Consider the following 24,085-nt stretch of genomic DNA (forward strand, 5'->3'; position numbering starts at 1 on the left):
TGAAAAATTTTTGTATTTAATAATAGAGGTTTGGTTAAATAAATAATGATATATCCATATAGTGAACCATGCATAGGTGATGTGGAGACCTACTAATGATCACAAAAAGATATTTGCTATGTATTTTAAGTAAAAACAAAATATATATGTAAGTTTGTGTGTGCGTGTTTATTTATAGTGCAGACCTGATTTTATCTAGCTAGCCATCTCTATCAAAAAAATGTCTTGAAGAAGTATGTCAAAATCTTAAAATTAACAAACATTCTCTTTTCACTTTTAATGTACTATTGTTTTATTTTTTTACCATGAGCATACGTTTTATCATAAAAAAAGTAAATCAATAATAAAGGCATTTTCATCTTGAACAAAACAAAGATATCCCATTTGGGGCAGCAGACACCACCCCAGGACTGTGGCCCCAATGCCAACAGCCTACTCATAGACAGGGTAGAGGTGGCACGAAGAGGTCCTCTGAGGAGCTCACACAGCCCCTGTGTCTGACCACCAGTGTCCCTGCTGTTGGGCACAGTGATTCAAGGAAGCCTCACTTTGGGCTTCAGTTTGCAGGGCTGTAGGGATGGGCTTTTCAGCATGGCAGTTTCATTTGATCCTATCTTTAAGACCTTGACCTTTGATGAGTCAATAGGCAGGCCTCCAGGGACAGGCTGGACACTGAGGACGGGCAACAGCAAGGGAGGGGTCCTGGGGTGCAGCTAGACCAGGCTTCTGGGAGCGGGATGCAAAAAAGAAGGGTAGGGGCGATGATGTTCAATTGTGTTCACTTTTTGATGCTGTCAGGCAATGAAACTGTCTGTATCTTTAATCTTGTCAGGGGACAGGAAAGATCTTTTTAATGATTTTTGAGCGATTTCAAAAGCTAGAGTGAAAAATAAAAGCTAATACCCTTTGTAGATGAAAACACTAAGATTGTTGAAAGTCTGTTAAAATTTTTCAAAGCAACCCTCTGATAGTTATTTTTCCAGAACAACAGAGCTGTTAGGTGCCTTTTAGGATTTGAGCAGCAGTGTGGGGTAAGTCATGGCAACCAGTTCGTGCTTTCAGATGGAGTGTGGTCTCCTCATTGACTTGTATGTCTCCCATCCTGATGACAGAGCAAACCTCACTTCTTCTGGAAAAATCCAGGCCTAGCTTGGGGAAGTGGCTCAGGCAACTAGAGATTCAGTGAATAATTCAAGAGAAAAACGTTTGCAGGAAAAACAAAATTGTTTTTGTTTTAGCTACATTTTTTTTCAGGGCTTTTGAACAAATTCCAGCTCTTGTTTTGTGACCACAGCTCCCTGTCATCCAGGAGTTACTAGAAACTCAGTGGGTACTGTGAAAAACCTGAAAGTTACAACCATTTTGTTTCACACTGTGTGTGCATATGTGTATCTATTTATGAATATGCTCACCCACTCGACCATCTCTTTTGTAAGGAGGTGAGTGAAACAGCACACAAACAAATCACCCCATGTTTCTGCCTAGGGTAGTGAGCACTGGCTTGATTCAGAAATTAAGTTGGAATCCCAGTTTTGTCTTCAGACTTGCTGTTTGACCTTGAGCAGTTTATCTAACATCTCTAGGCCTTGGTCTCCTCTTATACAAAATAAGAATAACACAGTCTCTTTCATGGCATTGTAGGGCCAAGCAATAATGTCCCTAAGGGGTCTCACCCTGTGCTTTGATGATACTAGTGACCGAAAAGCTATTAAGATGATTTTGTAAATTACACATAAAATTGTCTTCTCTCCCCATGCACAGACATCCTAGAGGGCAGACGGTCTCCTTCCCCTAGTATCTGCTGCTGCGTGTAGTTCACTGCTTTGGACACAGGGGCATTTATTGCCTGTTTATTGAAGGACTGGTTGATTAGACAGTTAAGGAGCAACCCGGCTGAATTCAGTAGATCTGGAACATAAACTCTTCACTCCCAAGGGCCCTGGGACTGAGAAGGTAAAGGTGGTAAGAACTTTTCATTAGTTCAGTGAGGACTCAGTGGGGGAGGTGTAAACCCCGGCTCTGCATATGGGCCAATCAGCCCTACCTACCAAGCAGGAAAATTGTCCTTGGGTGTGTCTGGTCATGAACAAGTAGGAAACACCTAGCCTGCTACCAACATAGTTCTGCTAACAGTAGGGCTTGCACATCTGTTTTCTAAAAAGGAAAGAAAAATTGCATTCCCATTCACAGCAATGCCATGAAGTGGGTACAATAAAGTCTGCAGAGTCAGAAAGGCCTAGGTTCAAATCTTGACTCTGCCACTTTTCAGCAGAGCAACTTTGGGCAAACTGATCTCTTGAAGCCTTCATTGCCCCACTGTAAAATAGAAATAATAGAAGTTCTTCCAGCCTGGAGTTGCCATGAATATTAGTGACAAGGCACCTGATGTAGTGTCTGGAACAAAGGAACCAATAATGGTACCAACTGGCATCATGATGACAGTCCTATTTACTCTAATTCACTTGTACTTACTACCTTCAGAAATTAGCATCAGATTTTTTTCTAGTAACATTAGAAGGCTACTCCTGCTACTCTGCTGTGGTCTTGACAAGAGTAACCCTCAAGGTAATGCCCCATAAAATGAACTCAGCTCCCATTTGCTGTCCACTGGACTGACTCGCGGGGCTTCCCAGAAGAGTGATTACCTTGGGAATGAAGGCCCCGCTCCATGACTCCGTGCTTGACTTTCATGTGGCGTGTCAGGTTCCCCTTCAGGGTGAATTTGCTTGGGCAATAGAGGCACTTGAAGGGTTTGCTGTCCGAGTGCAGGTGCATGTGGCCCATCAGGTTGTGCATCCGGTTGAACTCCTTCCCACAAAGCTGTCAAAGATGGGAATGAGAACACAGGTTACTCTGCCTGAGTGAAGCCCCATCCAGGCCCCTGGAGCACAGATACCGCTTCTACTTTGTTTGGACCTTGACATTTTAATCTACTTGCAAGGAAAATGTCCATAAGGAAATCAGGAAGGAGCCTCAAAGGTGGAGCAAGTAGGGGTAGATTCATGAGATTTGTTCCTGGAGTTTAGAAACCTTTAAATACAAAGTAAAAATATCAAAGCTTGTAAAACTTCTTTTGAATAAAAGCTTTGGAAAAGGAGAAGAGCTGATCTGAAAAGCAGTGGCTACGAGTGTTCCTCCTTTAATAATAAGAATGTGATTATGTGTTTAATATTTATGCAGCAGTTGCAATATGGAAGGCATTGTTCTAAGTCTACCATGGAATATCTTATTTAATTCTCACACCAATCATATGAGATGGTTGCTGTTACCATCCCCATTTTACAGATGCACAATCTGAGGACTTATGTCACTTGGCCAAGGCACACAAGTAGTGGGTGCTGAAGCTGGGTTAATGAACTCAGGCCATCAGATGCCAGAGGCCACATGGTCAACCACCAGACCACATTGTGTGTCTCCCAGCACAACTCTTCTGTATCAGGCAGAAGAGAATAAAAGAATACACTGTATTATTATATATGATGTATCACACAATGCTTTTTAAATTGCTTTATTTTCTAATCACTGGTATGGATTTCAAAGTTAAAAAAATGAGAAATCATCTCAGGAAGGAATGTGTCTTTTCTCTGGGTAGAAATTTGAAGTAGTGAGAGTGTACAAAAAGTAAACATGTTTTACTCTTTCTTTCTCATCATTCTATTTCAATCGAACTGCAAATACATGAAGGACAACTGGTTCTCCAACTGCTTTTGGAAGAAGAGCAGAACTTTCTTCTCACAGGTGATTTTGTATATGCAGAAAGAGGAACCCAGAAGCAGACTGCTTTGGGGGAGCTTTTGTTGTCCCCAAGCCTTACTAGAACAGGAACATTTCAGGCTGTGGTAGGAGGAATGTAAACAGTGATTTTGTGTCTGTGATTGGACAAGAATGCTAAGAGAGAAGAATTCTCCTTCCCTCCCCAACCTCAGAGGCCAGTGGAGCTGGGGCAGCACTACGTAGTGAGAGAGGCCACAGAGACCCTCAGGGTGAGGCATCCTCTGAGCTTACACCAGTTTTCCTTCCTCACTGAGATATATTTTTAGGGCCAATGTTGGGGATTCTGGATTAAATTTTTATTGATGAAGGCAACAATTTCATTAGTTGGCTACGGAAGATGAGTGTTGAGCTCGTCTTGAAAGAGTAGATAGACCTCTCCAATGATGATTTGGGGAGTTTAGCCTAGAAGAATGCTGGGTCCATGTATGGACAATGAATGGCTGGCTCTGTATTCTTGAATGATTCATGTTTGAGAATTGTAAGTACTTTCCCCGCTTTTGCTCTCTCTTACTAGCATGAATGAATTTGGCCTACTGGGTGGGGTTCCAAGCTCAGCATCCAGACAGAGCATCTGCACGCCACATTCATTTGAAAATGGTGACCTAAGAGGAGAAAAGGATGACAGAACTGGTCTAATTCCAACTTTCGCAAGAGAAGCAATATGCAGGATAGATGACTCTTTTATTCTCAATTGAGATAATTTATTAAGATGTATCAATCTGTGGCTCAGTCATGCATATGTGTAAAAGTTCTATTAGAGTTATGCTTATTAGTTTAATTTGCCCACTTCTCCACCATCATGGCTGAAAGCTCTCTTTTTTTTTTTTTTTTTTCTGAGACAGAGTCTCGCTCTGTTGCCCAGGCTGGAGTGCAGTGGTACCATCTTGGCTCACTGCAGCCTCCACCTCCCAGGTTCAAGAGATTCTCGTGCCTCAGCCTCCCAAGTAGCTGGGACTACAGGTGCCTGGCTAATTTTTCTGTCTTTAGTAGAGATGGGGTTTCTCTGGCCATGTTGGCCAGGCCAGTCCCAAACTCCTGACCTCAAGTGATCCATCTGTCTCAGCCTCCCAAAGTGCTGGGATTACAGGGGTAAGCCACCATGCTAGGCCAAAAAGAAGCTTTGAAGCTAGAGATTCTACATTAAGAATTTCCAGTCATGGGTCATTTTTAGAAAAAGCATACCTTATTTGGATTGTGGGATGGTTCCTGGTTATTTGGAGTGAAGTTGCTGTTACAGTTGCTGAGCATAACCAGTATTTGGTTCATATATATTTTCACTCAGGAGACTGCAACACGCATTGAAGCTTTGTCTGCTTTTTTATTTATTATCTGCCTAGTATTTGTGTGACACATCATAGTTCCTCAGTAAGCATCTGCTGAGTGAGGAAAGGGGTGGGAAACACAGCCACGGAAGAACGGATCAAATGAAAAGCCATGAGTGGTTAAGGACAAGGCATGTAGGGGGAGAGAAGCTGAAGGCCAGAAGATCAATTAGGCTAGTATACCAGTCCAGGCATGAACGGGGTCTCGTGGTCCTATAGGCCAGAAAGAGTCCATTGAAAAGAAGTGACAAGCACCTTTTGCACTTGGCTCACATGATGAGAGAAATTCTTCTTTCAGTTATTATCTGTGGTTGCTGAAGCCTTAGAGGCTGAACTGGTCTGAGAAGGTTTTGTAAAGGGGATGGAATTTTAGCCTAACCATGAAAAATGTGTAAAGTGCACTTTGTTGTACACAAAGATAAAGTCTCTTCATAAGACATTTTCAGACACTTCAATCAAATTCTTGTTGCTGCCACACCTTCTGGGACCTTGGGGTATTACAGACCTTGCAATTCACCTGCCCCAGTGTCCCATCTATTTCCCTTCCCCAACTCCATGCACAGAGGTGTGCACCTAGTAAAACGGTGTCTGGGCTCTAAACAGCATCCCAGGTAGTCTCCAATAAGCTGACTTCCTTTTCTTTGTAGCCAACTCAGTATCAAGCACAGGACTACACATGTAGTGCACTTCATGAATGCCTAAGTCTTTGATTGGGAAATAAACAAGTCAGGGAAATAGCATTACTTCATGCAAAATTCTAAAAAGCAGCCATCACCAGCTCTCATCCTTTTTCCACAAAACCTATTCATTTTCAAACCAAACTCCTCAGTGGCAGGATAGAGTCAATTAACCCAGGACCTGAGATACTCGGGCTCCACTCACATCTGGGCGGTAGGTACTTAGCTTCTTCCTCTCAGCCTCTGACTCTCCACCAAGCCTTTTGGTTCTTATCCAGAACACTTGGCCACCTCATCTTTCTCAGAAGATTGTCCTCATGTGAAAACACCCAAGTGTATGGAGGTATTTTATGTCTGTGAAACTCAAGAGAGAAACCTCTCAGACACTGTTAGTAAAGAGAGGCCAGAGAAAGAGGATGGGGCCAGTGAATCACGGCGCTCTTGGGTGGAGTCTGAGATGTAAGCCCTAAGCAGAATTGTCACAGTAGGGGAGGGGAGTTAGACCAGAGGGAGGAGCAATGGATGGGAGGGACCACCAAATCTCTAGCTTCTTCTCCAGAGAAAAGCAGCCATTGAAGTCAAGGCCTCCTTAAATCATGCAATGTGAAGCTAAAAGTGTGCCCAAGCAGGACTTGCTGAATCATCTCTGCCAAGGTCTGTGGAGATGAAAATAGGAGTGGATGTTGGTTCAGGAAGCCACTGAAGTGGGGAGGACTCTGATCTCATTGCACAGGTGCGCTTCTCCACCAGAGTGCCCCCGCTTGACCTCTCGGTCGCTCCAAGGAGCACCGTCAGTGTGTTTCAACGTGAAATCTCAGCTTCTCCATCCACCCACTTTTTGAGGTGGAGATGGACCTCAAAATTTAATAAAAAATGGAAACAAATATTTTAAAGTGCCCTTTAAACATGGGTCGCATGGGTTATTAGGCTTTGAGATGTCAGAGTAGAGAGCAGAGGTGCAGACCCAGAAGGACAGAGAGCTTGCTCCATTTTCTCTTCTGTATAATGTTGATAATAATCATCGTTTCCTCTGAAGGTTGTTGTGAGGATCAAGTGAGATAATTCACAAGAAGGGCTTGGCAAATAGTAAGAGCTCAATAAATATTAGCTCTTTTTACTATCATTATTGTGTATATAGTAGATTCTTTTACATTCCAGAAATGGAAAGGTCTTTGAAGATGAGGGGAATATTAAAGGAAGAGCCAAATAAGAAATCCGCTGACTAAATACCCACTAGGCTGCTTGAAGTGTAGTAGAAATGTAAGCGGTTGTGCCTGCCCCAGGTCTGGGAACTGATGGAAAGAGAAGCTCCATCCAAGGTTCAGGGCTGGGAGAGGGCAGAGTTATTTGGCTCCCCCATTCTTAGTCTGCCCTTTGAACAGCTGGCGGATGCCCGTGTGCTCCGGGCCTCCTCATCCCAGCCTCCTGGCACCCTTCTCCTCCCTGGTCCAGGTCCTGGAGGCACCTTGGGCAGTTGCCATGAACCCCAGTGGCCATGCTGACAGCCATGGAGAAGTCGGCCGTGGTCAGAGACAGGGTGATAGTGCGGGCAGCCCCTGGGCTGGGGCCAGAAGCAGCACACTACCTCGCCCCAGCCGGCCTGGTGTGAGCTTCAGAACTGAGATGCACCAGGAAGCCTGTGTTTTCCTATTCAGAAAGAAGAGGTCAGAGAGCTGTGGCCTGCAGCTGAGGAGAATGGCCTCCGTGAAACTGCCCTTCCCGCACATTCTTCTCCCTCTCTCTCTTTTAATAAGAAGGGTGTTCCTTTCCTCAAAGGGAGAGAGAGGGAGGGAGGGAGAGAGAGACTGTAAACTGTCCAAAAGGACCGTGAGAAAACAGGAAGCTTTGAAAAGTACAAGAGAAAGCAAGATGAAATCTATTTGCAGGCGGGCCCCTGGGGACATGTGAGGCATTGTTAAGCAGGCAGTTCATACAGCTATATCCTTCCTTCTGCTGAGGAGGGCTTTGCTGCCAAAGGCTGCTATCTGGTCACTGCCTTAACCCCCTCCATGCCAGCCTGAAAACTCTGACCCCAAGCACTGGGCCCCTCAAAGCCCCGCATCTGGTTTCTTCCTTCTTGGAGCATCAAAGAAAGTGAGGGGAAAATGGAGCCAGTTTGACGACAGTGGTGGGCCCCTCCGCGGGGAGACCTCATCCCTATTCTGACAGCTCTGCCCTCTGGCCTTCAGTCTTATGCTACAGACAAGGTTTCAGATGACCTGGTGATTCATAACTCAGGCAGCTCCCGGCTTCACCCATCTCAAAAGAGAATTTGTCCCGGAAATTCTGGACGGCTGCTTTTCCTGGACAGGTTTCCCAAAGACGGCAGCTGGTTCTTTGCTGTGATGGAGTTTGGCCACCACAAGGATAGGATCCAAATCAACCCCTGTGTGCTTACCCAGAATCTGGGAAGCATATTTCTGAAAAGTGGCTTAAGTCTACAGGCGCAGGTCTCTGGAAAAACTCCAGCTGGCTCCAAGAAGCACGAGTCCAGAAGTCCAGCCAATAGCAAAAGAGCCCAGAAGGGCAGTAACTTTTTTATAACGAAAAAAAGAAAAGAAACATGGAATGGAAACCTTTCCTCTCCTCTAATTTTCCATCCTATTGTTAATGCCTAATCCCACAGTGAGTGAACATTTCTGCTTGCTAGGGACAGCTGTTTCCACTGAGCACAGGCCTGGAGAAGATCAGTTCACATTGAGACAGGAGGAAGGATGTATGTTAAGAAGGAATTTTAATGGTGAGAATCCCAAAAAATTAGAATCGGTTGCTAAAAGCCTCTTCCTTGCTGTGAGTTTTTGGGTAAAGGAGAGAGTGAAGACTGCCTCTCTGCCCAGCCATGTCAATCACGAGACAGGAAGTGGATGGTTTTCCCTGTTACAGCAACAAAACACAAGTTCAGTTGCTTGGGCTTGTCCTCCAACACCACGGAGCAGCCAGCCAGCCATGTCTCTCAGATGACTGTGAACAGCATTGCAACGGGCAAATGGCCCTTCATCCCTCTGTCAACTCTCAAATCCCCAACAACCTTCACCCAAGGCCGAATTTCCAAGAATCTAGCACAGCACAGTTGGGAAGCAAGAACCACTGGACAGCATCTTGAGATGGCTCACCCCACAGTGTGACCCGGAGCTAGTTTACAAATGCAAAGAGCCTTGTGACATAATCTGTAAATCCAGACATGCTCTGCAAGTCTGTTGAAATGAAGAAGGGCAATGGTACAAAAACGGCACCCAGCAGGGTGACACTGACAGGAGATGGGGACAGGGAGAGGAAGGCCCTGACTGTATGCTTTGAGGACTGTCTCGGAGACAGAGGGCTGTGAGTCAAGGTGGCTGACACTTGTTCTTGTTTCACAAATGGCTAAGAATGGAGAAGGCCCACCTTCTCCATTGTTTGACAAGAATGCCCTTTCACATCCAGTTCTTTTTGTCTGATGATAGATGACACTCTCTAGGGAGCCTCCTGACCTCTAGTGTGGTCTCCTGAGAGGACTTACCAATAGGAAGAAGCAACCTTTGCAAATGACCAGTCCAATTCCTGCGCCAGGCTCATCTCTCCCATTGTAAAATATAAGGGGACCATTGTTTCAAAGCTGTCATTCTACGTTATGAACCACTCTCTTATGGGTTCTGATGGTGTGGACCAGACATGGAGCCTAATCTAACCTCAAGAAATGGATAAAACAGTTTCTGAACTGTAAAGCTGACCATCTGACACCCTTTGGACCATGTAGATGCATCATCATTGGAGTGGAGGAGGAAGGAGCCATCGTTCGTGAAGGGAAGCCCTAAACATCAAGCTGGGATTGCTCATTGCATCAAGGGCCCAGGTTACATAGCACCTTGCAGTCTCTTGTGCACTGACACTAGAGAGAACCCTCCAGATCCTCAGATACTACCTGGTCCAAGAAGTCCTCCAAGCCCCTGAGGGTAGAGAAGCAGAATGCCTCTGTATCCTCAAGCCACACACAGCCTACATTCGTTTTGCCTGCTGACATAACCCTATATTTCAGGAACATTTTCTGCCTGGTTTTACCACTACCACTGGACCAGAATTGACGAGGTGGAGGTAGGAGATGGTTGACTGGACAGATGTGAATTTTCAGGGGATTATAAACTATGCTAATGGCTCCCTTCATATTTTAACAACTTTGCTCCACCACCATCAGTTGATAAGATAAAAAATTCAGTTAATGCTTGAAGCCCAAGAGTAAACTCAACATAAGGAATGAAGAATGGCAAAGAGACCTGCTTGTAACTCCATTGTAGGAGACAGCAAACCCTTTACAAGAAGAAATAGCTCTGTGAAATGTGAAGTGCTCTAGGGGCTCAATGAAGTGGGAAGGAAATGAAAGAAGTCCCCAAAGAGAGAGAGAAGAGGAGGCTATGGAGTCCATCGCTGCATGCAGCCAAGGCCTCACTTCATGGGCATATCACACAGGGTCCCATAGTCAGAAAGCTCCTGAGTTTGGCTTAATGCTCTGCTTTCATCATCTTGAAACTCCCAGTAATGTTTGTACAAGGAGTCTTGCATTTCCATTTTGCACTGAGTCCTGAAAAATATGTGGCCTGTCCTGCACGAAGCTGACTCTCGCTTTAGACGGATGTAAATTGACTTTCAAACCACTGGGAACATGAAGAAAAGGAGGGGAAACAGAAGTGGGTGGCAGGAAAAGGGCTGGAGGGAGAAGCCTCCCTCTCCCACCTCTGGACAATGCCCACACAGGTCTAGGGAAGCTCTGGTGTCTGACCCCTCACCCCTTCCAAGAGTTGCCAACACAGGAAAGAAGTCAGCTTCACAGGGGATTCCTTCAAGTGGGGCCACACTGCAGAGGTATTAAAGCAGGAACAGCCCCTGGAAGCAGGGAACCCCACTTCAGGAGTGTGGATCAGCAGAGTATCATTTGAACCCGATTAGGCACCCAGCAGCATAGAGAGAAAACCTCCATTTCAAACAGAAGGGCTCTAATGATATCTGAATGTGGTAATTTCCCTCTTCTTCCCCCTCAGCCTTCTTCATGACCGGATGACACTTGGCCAGTACATCACTCGGATTAAACCCAGTCATGGCCAATGCTCTCTCCTCATTTAGAAGTAGAGAGAGGAAACACTCTTGTGGGGTGGGGACAGCCTCGGGGAGCCGGAGCATTTCTGAGTAACGCCCATCAGCGCCTTGGGCTTTACCAATCTCCAGCTCACACATTTTCTCAGCTGATGAAATACAAACCCAACCAAATTAGTCTAACAGATATTTTAACTAAGATGCTCCATCCCTGTGCTACATGGCACTTAGCAGTAGGTGAAAGGCACTTGAAGTGACTGTGCTCACAGTTATTCCACAGCCCCAGCAAGCATTTCTGAGGGCCTCTGAGGGGCTAGCTTTGAAGTCCCTCTCATCCTCTCTGGGAGGCCTGCCCTCAAAGTATACATATGGCTCAGCCCAAGTGTCAAGAGGCAAGGAGAGGAGTGGAGGCAGCAGCAGGGGGGAAGCTGTGCTAGAAGCTTCTCTGACTCCTTTCTATTTCCTGTTCATTGCCTTGTAAGCAGAAGGCTAAACTTGCTTTCTCCTCTCTAAAACAAAGGCTCTCCACATCACCTGCAGCCCTTAACAGCCTCCTTCTTCAAAAGGGCCTTCCACGCTCAGACCTTTCCCTCGTGCCTGGCTCCACCCCTGGGCACTGATGCCATAGCGAGACAAACAGGGCAGGCTCCTTAGGGACCTCCAGCCTGGCATGACATAAGTGGGATGTGCAGAGGCGCAGAGTGGCAGATGGGACCTGGGGTTGGCCACAGACCTATTCTGAGCCCCCATAGCCCCACTGATGAAATAGAGTAGAAGGCTCCCTGGGGACCCTTTCCTATCAGGCATTTGTGCAACTCTCTGGTTCCTCTCAAGTCCCACTGCCCACCTTGCATTTGAAAGGCTTCACATCAGAGTGGACGATCATGTGTGCCTTGAGGGTCTGCTTCTGCACGAAGCTCTTGTAGCAGAGGTGACACTGGTAGGCGCGGATGTTGGTATGGATCAGCACATGTCGCTTCATGTTGGCCAGCAGGGTGAACTCCCGCCCACAAATTCCACACTTGTGCTCCTTCACACCCTGCAGGGAGGGAAGATTCAGAAAAGTGGTGATTGACAGGTAGCATGCTTTCATCAGGATCATAGACTTCATTTTCCTCTCTGCTACATCAATCCACAAAGAGCTTGGTGATAGATGTTGAGTTTCAAATGGTGTAGCTTCAGCCTTGTTAAATTGCTATTTTCTGGAAAAGTGTTGATTATATAATCCTTTTTTTCCCCTTCTGAAAACCATAAACTAGCCAGACTGTTAGAGGAAAAGAAAGCTATTGCTTTCGTTGTTCCAGCTGCTGCTGGGGTTAAGTCTCCAGTGATAGTTATTGAGGATTAACAGGCTTTTGTTAAGAGCACTGTGGGCTGATATGCAATACGAGTCTATAATCCAGCTTTCATGATAATGAAAAAATAAAATCTTCCAAAATGATATTATTATTTACTCTATGGAAACCAGTGTTCTCTTGGGTTCTCATTAATGGACTTGAAAATCCAAGAACATCTTATATCCACACTTCAGTAAATTACAACTTGATAATCACCCTCTCAAGCTGGTCCCCTGGGTTCCCACAGGCCACACTGACCTCCACAATGACATGGTTATGGAGCCTCCCCTAAGCCAGCTCCTTCTTATAAAGAAGTTTGGCAAGAGATAGCTTTCTGCATTAAGGAACAGGACAGGAGGCTTTCTTGTTTCCTTTCTGTGCATGAAGGTGTGTTTGAACCAAGGCCCTTAATTGAGAGCATTTCCAGGGACTCACAGCTTAAGCCGGGCATTCACTAATCCTGACTATCCATTACTTCCCCGCAAAGGCCTTTGCAAGAGGTCTTGACCCAGAATGACTTTTGGGAAGAAAAATTTAGAGAACCAGGGCACTAAACTGAAGGTTACCATAGGATTGGAACAAGTTGCTTAGTTAACAACTGTACCTGATGAAATCCATATTGCCTGATAGTCATAGTGGCTGAAGGAGGGAAGGAGGGATTCTAAGCTCATCTCTGACTCTCTCTGTCTATGTTTCCATTTCTTTACTTTGAGTCAAGGTAAGAAAGAATCACTCTGCAGTTCTGGCGGGCCCATGGTACTAAAGGGTGGATTCAGGTCTCTGCCTGGCTATTCCCTGACTGTAAAACCTTAGATGAGTCCTGTGGCTTTTTTTAATGAAGGCTTCTCATCTCAAGATGAAGTAGTGGGTCATGAGAACCCTGGGGTTCTTTCTAACTCAAGCACTGTCTAGTCCAGATGATGTTACATGAGTATGCATTTATATTAATAAGGAGACCTAGAAATCAACCTCCTTTAGAAATTAAACTTTGATTCTGCCTAAGGAGATGAATTTTTAAAATGTAGTGCATATTTAAACACTGAGTTTAAAATTATAAAATTTATGAAAAACATTTTCTTAATGGATTTTAAATTTTATTTTAGCATCTTTCTTCTCTCAAGATTTTTTCTGGGCTTGGCTCTGATCCATGTGTCCTGAAACCAAGGAGAATTTTCTTATCACTGTTTTCAGAATTCTTTAAAGAGAATTCTGTGTCCAAAGTAAGATTCACCTGTGGGCTGGCCTAGAATGCAAATGAGCAGGAGCCTGGACGCAACTTTGAAGCAACAAAGGAAGCTGTTATTTCTCTGATAAGATAGTGGAATCACAGAGTCGGAGCCTGTCAGGTGGTCAGCGGTGTGAACAGAGAAGCAGGTGGAAAAGAGGAAGTGCTCACCATAGAGTGGCCAAGGCACAGATGTCTGTGCCAGAGATTCCTGAGTGACCTGCCATGCCTCAGTGTCTTCAACTGCAGATGGGGAGTAGCTCTTAGAGTTGTTGAGAAGTAAATGAGGATTGAATAAAGAGTGAAACACCTGTCATACAGCAAGTGTTCAACAAATACTACCTCTCACTGTTTGCTTACACCTCTCATTAAAATATATTTTGTTTTCTAATTCAAATGAAACTTATTTCAGACACCAGGCTGTTTCTCCCGTTTTGACTTCATTTTCTACCATCTTACAGGATCTTTATATACTCTAAAATGCACTTTTGATTCCTTTCCCACATATAAAGGAGCCCCTGAAGTTAGCGAATGGTCCCCCTTGCGACTGAATCCCAGTCTGGGTCCTTTGTTGATGGTTCCTGCACTTGGCAGGTGATTCCCCTTTGGATGGTATCTACAGGTGCCTTTTGTAGGGCAGGACCTGTTTGTGCAGAGCCCACAAGGCAGCCACACATTTCATCTCAGCTGCAGAGCCAGAAAATATCCTGTGTGTTGTCCTAACCTAACAAGTGAAACCTATTATAGCACAGTAGAAACATTATCTTGACTGGGCAAAGTCCTCTGCTGACCTTTCAGAATTAAAGAATGCTTTAGAAGCTCTGGCTTGCTAGAAGTCTTTCCTGCCAAGAAAACGACTTGAGGTTAAGGGTGTGAGAGTAGGAGTCAGTGGGGGCAAAAATCCCTCTTGGAGGCTCAAAGCAGTTTCCATAGTTTAGCTGGGGTAAGATTTTAGGGACACCACTAGGGCCTTATTTTAGTTCAGCCTGAATGACTCTAGGGCTATGTTTGCAAACTGGGCTGAACTTAGACTCTTGGGCCTGTATTTCGCCTTGAAGACCTGAGCACGGAGAAGATCAAACAAAACCAGAGAAGGATGCTTTCTCATGCCTCCTACAATATAAACCACAGGGCCCTTCACCCAACTAGGAACGGGTTCAACACAGGGAGGCATAGGCCCTGCCAGCCTTGGCCAAGCTCTGCTTCCCTTGGAGAGCTTGCATATGAAGCGGGTCTCACAGTTGAGGGAGAAAGCAATGCAAAAAGTTGTTTTCCACTGCTTCAACAGTACGAGACCAAGAGAATTCTCCAGAAGGTGCTCCCTGGCACATCCCAGGCACAGAGCTGATTTAGGGTCTGATGACACACTCATTCTAGTGCCTTGGATGAAGTTTCTAGAAGCAGAATCTGCAAGATTCTTGGAGGCTAGGGAGCATCCTTCCTCATCCTCCTCTGCAAACGTCTGCATTATTTATTTCTAGGCCTACCTTAGAGTCTAGAAGGCTGGTGGGGGAAAGGGTTTGGTTGAGAATCGTTCTCTCCTATTTAAACGTGAGGAAGGACCTCAGGGCTTAGCCAAGGGACGGCTTATCCGGGGTTGCCTAGCTCCTCGGGGTCAGATGCAGAGCGGCACAGGCGTCCTGCTCCCCAGGGGTCTGCTCATGGCCCCACTCCTCTTCCCAAGGCCCCGCCCACCCCACCAGGGGCCCCGCAGTACCTTGTGGGTGAGGGAGTGCTGCTTGAGGTGGTGCGGCTGCACGAACTCCATGCCGCACTCGGAGCAGATGTAGGGCCGGATGTCCTTGTGCTTCATCATGTGGTTCTGCAGCTGGCTCGGGTACTGGAAGGTCTTGTCGCACTCGGAGCAGTTGTACTGGATGGGGCCTCGGTGCGTGGTGAGGTGTCTCTTCAGCTGGGCCAGGGTGGGGAAGTCAAGGCCGCACTCCACACAGATGTTCTCGCGCCCACTGGCGTGCTTAGCTTCGTGGGCCTTGAGCTCGCTGGGGTAGGCAAAGCCGCGGCCGCACACGCGGCAGTTGTGCGGCTTCACCTCACTGTGCTGCATCATGTGGCGCTTCAGGTGGCTGGTCTGGGTGAAGGCCTTGTGGCACACCTGGCACTTGTGGGGCCGCGTGCCCTGATGGGTCAGCATGTGCGTGTGGAGGTGGCTGAGCTGCTTGAAGAGCTTCCCGCAGTGCGTGCACGCGTGCGGCTTGATCCCACTGTGGCCCAGGATGTGGGTGACCAGGTTGTACTTGGAGGTGTACGACTTCTCGCAGGTGGGGCACTGCCAGCGCTTCTGCGCGCCGCCCACGTCCACGTAGTAGCTGTCATCGATCTGCACGTTCACGTCCACCCTCTCCACCTTCTGCTTGGTCTCCTCGCTCTCCTGGGGCTCGGCTTTCCGGGGCAGCAGAGGTTCCGGGGGCTGCTTGGGCAGGAAGGTGTGCCGGCTGAAGGGGAAGGGCGAGGACGACGGCACGAAGAAGGGGAACATGAGGCCCGGGTGGACTTTGGGGTAGTAGGGGTAGGGCGTGGGCAGGAATGGAGTCGGCGTCGGCTGGGGCCACACGGCACTGGGCTTAATGGGCTCCTGCTTGACGGTCTTGCCCCCTAAGTGTTCCACGCTGCGGTAGAATTGGAAGCCCACGTTGCACAGGTCGATCATCTGAGAGTCATACTTGGGGCGCGGGGGCTGCGGGAACAGCAAAGGGAGGTTGGGAAGGCCGTGGTTTTTGTTATCCTCGGAGTGGAGGGCGAGGGTGGCTTCTTCTGCAGGGTGGTTATAGGGCACCTTTGTGGGCATGCTCTTCCGTTTCCTAGACCCCGCTCCTTCGAAGACCCCGGGGAACCCATCTAGGTCTCCTGGAGGAGGTTCATACCGAAACTGGGAAAATGGCCCTCGGAGAGCTTCTGGGAAGGGGTGTCTTTGGGGAGCCTTTCCCCGAGAAACCACTGGCTGCAGGCAGTGGGGAAAGGAGGGGGTCTTCCTCACAGCCAAGTTGAAATGCACATCCTCATCTTTGATCATCTTCATTTCCTTCTGCATCCTTGGCAATTTTCCTTTAAAGAGAAATAAACTTGTGTGTTTTGATTTGGTTTTGTTTTAAATCCTCTTTTCCCTTAAGGGTTCTGGCTATTTATCAGTACTAATTTATGAAGAGTAATACTTGCTTAATATGAACCCTCATTTATCATAGGGCTGTTCAAAATATCGCTTTTCTTTCTCCTTGAAAATCCAGTTATCAATATGGGTAGCACTGGCCTCTTGGGGTGACCCTAGGGCTGAATCGACCTGGGCTCCAGTGTAAATCCAGCCACAAAACCAAAAGGGGTGATGGTAGGAAGGGAAGTGGACTAGTTTGGGAAGAAACCTGAGAACTCATCTGGTCATTGTCCCCATTTAAGATCAGGATACCAAAGTCCAGACAAATGAAATGACATTCTCAGGTTACACAGGTACTCACTGAAGGAGTGAGCACCAGACCCATTCTGCTGCAGCTTTTCAATCTGACATGTAATTGCATCTACTAATGGTGATTGGAAAGTGACTTTTAGGGTCTTTTTTTTTTTTTTTTTTTGTGAGGAAACCAATTTTCACTGCTACTCCCTTGCTTGGACCTTTGCTGCTGGAAATGAGGATATTCAAAGCCTCATGGGAGAAGGGATGTTAATGCTTAACTCAGATCTAATCATTTCTGAATATCCACTCTGAGTAAGGTGTGCTACTCAGTTAATGACATAAACATGATTTTAGAAAGCATATCGAGTAGCTCAATGTTATAAAGTCACCCTGGCAATGCACACATTACAGTCTTAAACCTGAAGCAAGCTAGAATGAAATATTCCTTTATTATGTGAAATAAAGCCACACATAGGTCTCTCCTTTCAGATAGGTGTCAAAAGAAAGGGCAGGCTTGGTGACTCCTGTGGTGCCTGACACTTCCCCTGCTGACACAGCCAGTTACTATGTCCTGATGACATACATAGGCCTGTCTGAAAGAGCTGGTGGTGGGACTAGAGTCTGAACCAGGGGCTGTGTTTTTCACATGTCTCCTTGCCAGTTTTCTTTCTTTCTTTTTTCTTTTTTTTGGAGATGGAGTCTGGCTGTGTCACCCAGGCTGAAGTGCAGTGCAGTGGCACACAGCTTACTGCAACCTCTGCCTCCTGGGTTCAAGTGATTCTTGTGCCTCAGCCTCCCGAGTAGCTGAGATTACAGGCGTGCACCACCATGGCCTGTTAATTTTTGCATTCTTAGTAGAGACGGGGTTTGTTGGCCAGGCTGGTCTTGAACTCCCAACCTCAAGTGATCCACCCGCCTCAGCCTCCCATAGTTCTGAGATTACAGGCTTGAGCCACTGCATCTGGCCCTGCCAGTTTTCTGTCTTCTTCATATGGATACTGACAGAATGAACCAAGTGCAACTCCACATTTCCAGCGAGGGTCAGTTCTACCCAAATCCTCTGAGTTTGAATGGGATTATCCCTTTTGCTCATCAGAGGCTCCCATGGAGCCAGTTGGCTTGGCCAGGTGTAAGGTCTGATGTAGGGCCAGTGGAGACAGGGCTGATATAGAGTCTTAGACTAACTCAGGGCTCTAGCCCCCGGGATTGTCTACAAACAAGGCAATATGGGGTGAAGGTCCCAGGGGTGAGAGGGCCAACAGTTTTCAGTGATTTTCTATGATCCTTGGTGAGTCAGATACAGCTTTTACAATGATCCAGATATTCTTAAATTCTTAAATAGCATGTGTGTCTTTTTGGGAGGCTTGAGAGCTGCAGTGCAATTAAAACAAAAATGAGCCTTTTTTTTGTTTGGTTACCTAGTCTATACACAGACAATCCAATGAGGAAAAAATATGTGCCTTATTATATAACTATCTGGGCACTATTTAAAGCTGTTTGTGAAACTGGACAGATAACTAAAAAATAATACTTAATACTTGCTTTGTGTTTATGTGAGTGAAAAGATAGCCCTGGCTTATCTTTCTAACCGTGGGTTTGGGGCTTAGTAATTATGAGCAAGAGCTTGTGTGTTCAGCAAATGGGAGGCCCAACCTGTGTCTTAAAAGATTCTTACTGCAGTGCTAGATCTTCTTCTATTGCTGCCTCAAGGGCCAGGCAATTATAGGAAGTGACGAGGGCAGTGGGAGAATGAAATGTCTAGCTTTATGAGACCCGGAGGGGTGTGGGTGGGTGAAATGAGAGTCGTGCTGCTGCTATCAGAAAGGACCAGCAGGAGGATGGGGAAATAGAGGCTCTTTGATGGCTTTTCTTGTTTACTAAATCATCTCTTAGCTTGCAATCCAGAAGGTCCTGATCTCTAGATTCACATAGAGTTATAGAGGGTGTGGCCCAGGCCCAAGAATTTGTTGCATCTATAAAAATAATTGACTTTCAACAAGACTAAATGGGTCCTGCTGAATTGGAGGGGAAAACGGCAGATCCTTTCCTTATTATTTCATTTGGAACATAGTTGATTTTATAACCTCTTGGGAGATAAATTTCTTTTAGTAGAAAGGCTGCTCAGATTGAAAAAGTCTCTTCCAGACTACAAGTACCTATGGCAAACCGTTGAAGAGCCCATCGAGAAGCAAACTGGTTCTCTTTTAAAGTTCTGCTCTGATTAAAAGAGGCAATAATTCCTAGTACATACTAGAGAGCTTGGGTTGAGAATTAGTGAAAAAGAAACATGTCAGAACCTGGGCCAAAATGCACTGAGTTTCCTGTGTATTTTATTATTAAGAAGGTACTTCTTCTTAAGTACGTGGCTAATGACGTGTTGTATCTTTATACAACGGGCTGTAGCTCATACTGGAAAGCTACTGACTTGGAAAGGAATGTTATCACTAATTTTGAAATGGAAGGTATTTCAGTCTATGCACGTTATTATTGCCTTTGTTTAATATTTTTGTTTTTAGTTATGACATAATCAACTAATTGTTTCCTTTTAATACATTAGGAGTTGTAATATACTCCTAATATAATGTTAATCTCAAAAGCATAGTTATTTTCAGCATTTGAATTTTTATCACCATTGTCCTGGTAAAGCAAAAAAAAAATGTTGAACAGAGATGATGTGGTTATTTTTTTTAAACATAAATGGCACAATTATGTCCCCAAATGCAGTGACTTTAGGTGCATACATTTTAATTTTTTATATATTTTAATCTCATAATATTAATTTCCCCCAGTTTCTGTGTGTATATATAATGATTCTCCCACTCTTAAAATAGTAGTCTGTGCACACTAGAATAAAATCAGAAACCCAGAAAGTTTTTTAAAAAGTAGGATCTCAGCCGGGTGTGATGGCTCAAGCCTGTAATCCCAGCACTTTGGGAGGCCGAGGCAGGTGGATCACGAGGTCAGGAGTTTGAGACCAGCCTGGCCAAGATGGTGAAACCCATCTCTATTAAAAATTCAAAAATTAGCCAGGTGCAGTGGTGGGCGCCTGTAATCCCCGCCACTTGGGAGGCTGAGTCAGGACAATCGCTTGAACCCAGGAGTCGGAGGTTGCAGTGAGCCGAGATTGCACCACTGCACTCTAGTCTGGGCGACAGAGCAAGACTCTGTCTAAAAAAAAAAAAAAAAAGTAGGATCTATCCAGGGAAATTTTTACAGACATTTAAAACAGCAGTCCCTTTCTGAATACAGATGCATAAGGACCTTAAGGATCATCACCAGTCCCTACAGAGGTCAAGGAGAAGTAGATCTGATTTCCCTTTGGCCTGCCTGAGACAGAAATCAGCTGTGGCTGCTTCTAGCTATTAATATCCCTGCCTTTGAGCACCAGCACCAGGTGATAAGGAGAAGCCCTAGATGGTAAAACAACAACAACAACAACAACAAAATCTAGCAAACAAATGCATCCTGGGGAAGGGGAGTGTTGAAGGGAAAAGCCGGGAAGGATATCTTCCTGAGGAGGTAATTTATCTTGAAATTAGTCAAGTTAAAATTCAGGGTGTCCTCCGCAAAAATATTAATAGATTCATAGAAAACCACAATGTGTACCACCCACATGCTCACCTCTATTTGTTACAGTAGACCCACAGGCACCCATAAAACTGACAGGACTCTTATGCAGGAGGCAGGAGAGGCTTGGGGATGGCAATCTGGTTAGGAGACCCAAAACATGAGGAGGTGGGGCAAGCGCTGCTAAGTCATTGATCCATGGCTGCCTCCAGAGGCCCTGGAGAAAACTAGCAGGTTGTAAGACAGTTCCCCACCAGGAAGAGTTGAAACAACATGCAAAAAGAAAGAAGAACTGAAAATGTAAAAGCCGCTGGGTGTGGGATAATGGAAAAAGTGCTGGTTTGGAGCCTGAAGGTCTAGGTTTGAATGTGGGCTTTGTGCTAGCAGCTATGGGAGACTGAGTAAGTTACTTTTGAGGTTTGATTTTCTCATTCATGAAATGGAAGTTAGGATATCCCCATAGGGTAGTTGGAAATTTACAATGTGTGTGAGAAAGTATGTTAAACACTAGACAGTATGCTGCCCTTAAGGAGTGAGAAAGAGTGGACAGGAGAGGGGGACTGGGTTGTGATCAGTGGTTTGATGCTGTCTGACATCATGTCTGTTTTCTAAGCTGAAGCTCTTGATCACCACTGATGGCATCTGGGCCTCTGCCTTGCAAGTTAACCAAGACTTTACCCATTTATCCTGAGTTGGTCTTGTCACAGCAGCGAAGGTGAGCCACACTCAAGAAGGCCATGGATAAGGCTAGGGTGAGTTATTCATACCATGTGGCAATAAACCATACAGTTAAAGAATACCTCCCCATCCCTTCTCTATGGCTGTTTTTGCTATTACGGAGATGTTTTCAAGCTTATGTTAATAATAGTCTGCTTTGATGAATGAGGATTTGAAGCAAAGGCTGATCTCATGAGCTATTTCAGCCAGTGTGTGAGAAACTGAAACAATGCCCCACATCTAACATCAGAGGTCACCTTCCTAGGGACAGGAGGACCTGTTTGTCAAACCCAAAGTCTCAGACACTAGAATAGTGCTGGGTCAACATTAGCAAATCAGCTCTTACAATTCCTGCTAGACTGTGAAGACAGGGACTGGGTCTGTTTTAGTCACTGCTGCATCTTCAGTTCCCGGGATGGTGCGTGGCTCAAAGTAGATGCCCAATCAACTGCTTCGGGATGAAAGAAGAAATGGGTGGTTCTTGTTTTTAAAGTCTCCCCATGAAGTTTTAAAATGTATAATTTTATCTTGCATTATTTAGACTGTGGATGACTTTCAGTATGTCCCTAATGAAATCATCAGCATATCTATAAGTTATTAGGTAGTTATTATGAAAAGAACTTGATACACAGGCTTTGTATGAGCTGTTGCTTACCCTCCTCATTCAAGGGCACTATTCTCTGAACTAACTCTCAGATTCAGGGTAAGCCCTAAATCCTGGCTACACTAACACTGGAGAGCCATTATCAAAGTGCCACCAAATTCTGCAACCCAGCCAGAAAACAGATTCCTGAAAAGTCCAAAGGGCAGTCATGGGTAGAAAGAAAGATTCCTGGATTGAGAAAGGGAAATGTAAAGCAAGAGTGGGTGGTCACCCTGCACTCTTCCACCTAAAAAAATGTTTGGGAAATTAATAGCAGCCCATTCTTTGTACTAATAAGAGGGAGAAGATTTTGAAATAATCATACATTTTCATTGTTATGGTCAGACATTGTTCTAAGGTCCCTGGCTTTCTACAATGCATCACCCAAACCCAATAGGCTATAAATCAAGAAACAAATAGTTTAAAAAGGAACCTATTGGGTTAATCTGTGTTAAAGGAATCTGGGACTCAGATAGCTTCCTTAACTGCTATTATCCATAGGAGTTCGTTACGAAGAAATAGGGAAATAGGGAATGAATGAATTTTAAAACCAAAACCAAAATCTCCTCTTTGACCCATAAGGACCAATGAGAGAAATCCAAGGCCTAACCAAGACAAAACCACATTTAGTTTGGGGGGAAATATGCTGTTAATAATGGTCTTTAATTGGGAATTCACCTACTGCACCAAAATATAAATATTCCCCAGATAAAATTACTGGTATTTTGTGGTTCTCATTCAAATCAAAGGTCATTCCAGTAAATGTTGTTGAAAGAGTCACAGTGAGCCAGCATGCCAGGGGCAAATCTCTTTATCCCTCCTCCACCACACTGACTTCTGTTGGTCCTGAAATTCACAAAAGAATATTCACTCTTCCATGAAAGAGAGAAAATGAACTCTTCATTCCTTGAAGCTTTCCTATTTTCATTGGAAAATGTTACATTTTACTCTTGGAGGCCCTGACTTCCCTTGTAATATGAGAGTGGCAGTTTACTTATGTGATGTGCCCCAGAGCTCTGTTCTCAACAGAGGTGGAAGCAGGGAAAAGGTGAGAGTCAAGGAAATTGGTGAGAATAAACAGCAGTGTGAAGAGAAACAAAGGGTAGGGGGTGGGGAGGACCACAGGAAGGCAGAGGAGGAGAGACATGAACTGGCAGTTATCTTCTGTGTTCATACAAAGGATCTCCTAGTGAGGCTCCTCTGAAGAGGGATTTTTAAGTCTTGTAATGTTCTAACGTTTCAGCATAATTATCTTAATATATATGAACTTATACTGCTGAGTTCTTCATTTGCAGATGTTTGACAAGTAATGATTCAGTCTGGCATTCCTGTGATTGGCAGGAATAGAAGGGTCTCGAAAGATAGCTGGCAGATAGAGCAGTATGTGGTCAAAAAAGTGAATGTTCTGCCTCGTCACTCTCTGGGTCAGTGGTAGAACCAAAAAGAGGTAACCTGATGCTGGAGCAGGCCCCAGGACCCTTCCAGATGCCCTTCTGGCCCCCATTTAATTTATAAACCCCAATTCCTCTCATTTTGTCATAAAAATAATCTGTCAGCCCATGATGTGGGCCAAGTCCTCTAGGTGGCCAGAAAACATGAATTGTTGATGAAACTTGTTCACATGTGAAATAGCCAACTGAACTCACAAAATCAATTTTTTGAAAGTTCCTAAATACAACCAAGACATAATATAATATGTTCATAATATAAAGACATAATATAAACAATTGTGTATTGTTTAAATAGTCCATAATTAACTTGCATGTTTACCATTTGTATATCTTAAATGTATACATTGATAAGAAGCTCTTAGTAAAAAAATTATCAACAACAGATCCAGCTACTAACTTGCATAGGTTAAAATGGATGTGGGTTTCATATGGGAAAGAGAAGTTTTTCTTTTAAGTGCTGAATACCTAGACCTAGTTTCTGGAAAGCAGGAGTGAATATAATCATTTGAGCTTGGAACAGCTGCCAGCATGTTGGGGTTATCTCTGTCCTCGTGACCCATTTAAAGGAAGGAAATGAATTGGAGATATGACTTAGCAGTTCTCTTCTCCAACCTCAGAGCTAGTATATCTATAATAGATGGTGCTCTAAGTAGAATGTTAGAATTTTTCTCCAACTTTCTTTGGAGGGAATATCTTTAGAATATATGTTGTTTGTTCATGTTCACAGACAAATAAATTTGATAAAGTTACTCCTAGCTACACAAAAAATACATATGCATGTTAGAAACCTTCTTTTTGTCCACCTCTGAAAATGACAGCATATTCAGTCTGGTGGGCTCCAGAATTGGTAGATAGTACCAGAAAATATTACAATCTGCAAGCAAAAGTGCTGAGAATCAACGCAT

At 44.9% G+C, this 24,085-nt stretch overlaps 1 protein-coding gene across 2 annotated transcripts in view; it reads right to left on the reverse strand.

Annotated features, from left to right (window-relative positions):
* The window catches only part of ZNF366 (zinc finger protein 366), a 68,382-nt gene that overhangs the window by 4,719 nt on the left and 39,578 nt on the right, over positions 1–24,085 (reverse strand). For both annotated transcript variants that reach the window (XM_003899787.5, XM_009208597.4), the window contains 3 exons: positions 15,117–16,462; positions 11,685–11,876; positions 2,646–2,820 (listed from right to left, as the gene is read on the reverse strand). In XM_003899787.5, the coding sequence (XP_003899836.1) occupies positions 2,646–2,820; positions 11,685–11,876; positions 15,117–16,448 (1,699 nt within the window). In that variant the 5' untranslated portion in view covers positions 16,449–16,462. The remainder of the gene's footprint in view (positions 1–2,645; positions 2,821–11,684; positions 11,877–15,116; positions 16,463–24,085) is intronic.

Source organism: Papio anubis, chromosome 5, assembly GCF_008728515.1.
Source record: "Papio anubis isolate 15944 chromosome 5, Panubis1.0, whole genome shotgun sequence".
NCBI lineage: Eukaryota > Metazoa > Chordata > Mammalia > Primates > Cercopithecidae > Papio > Papio anubis.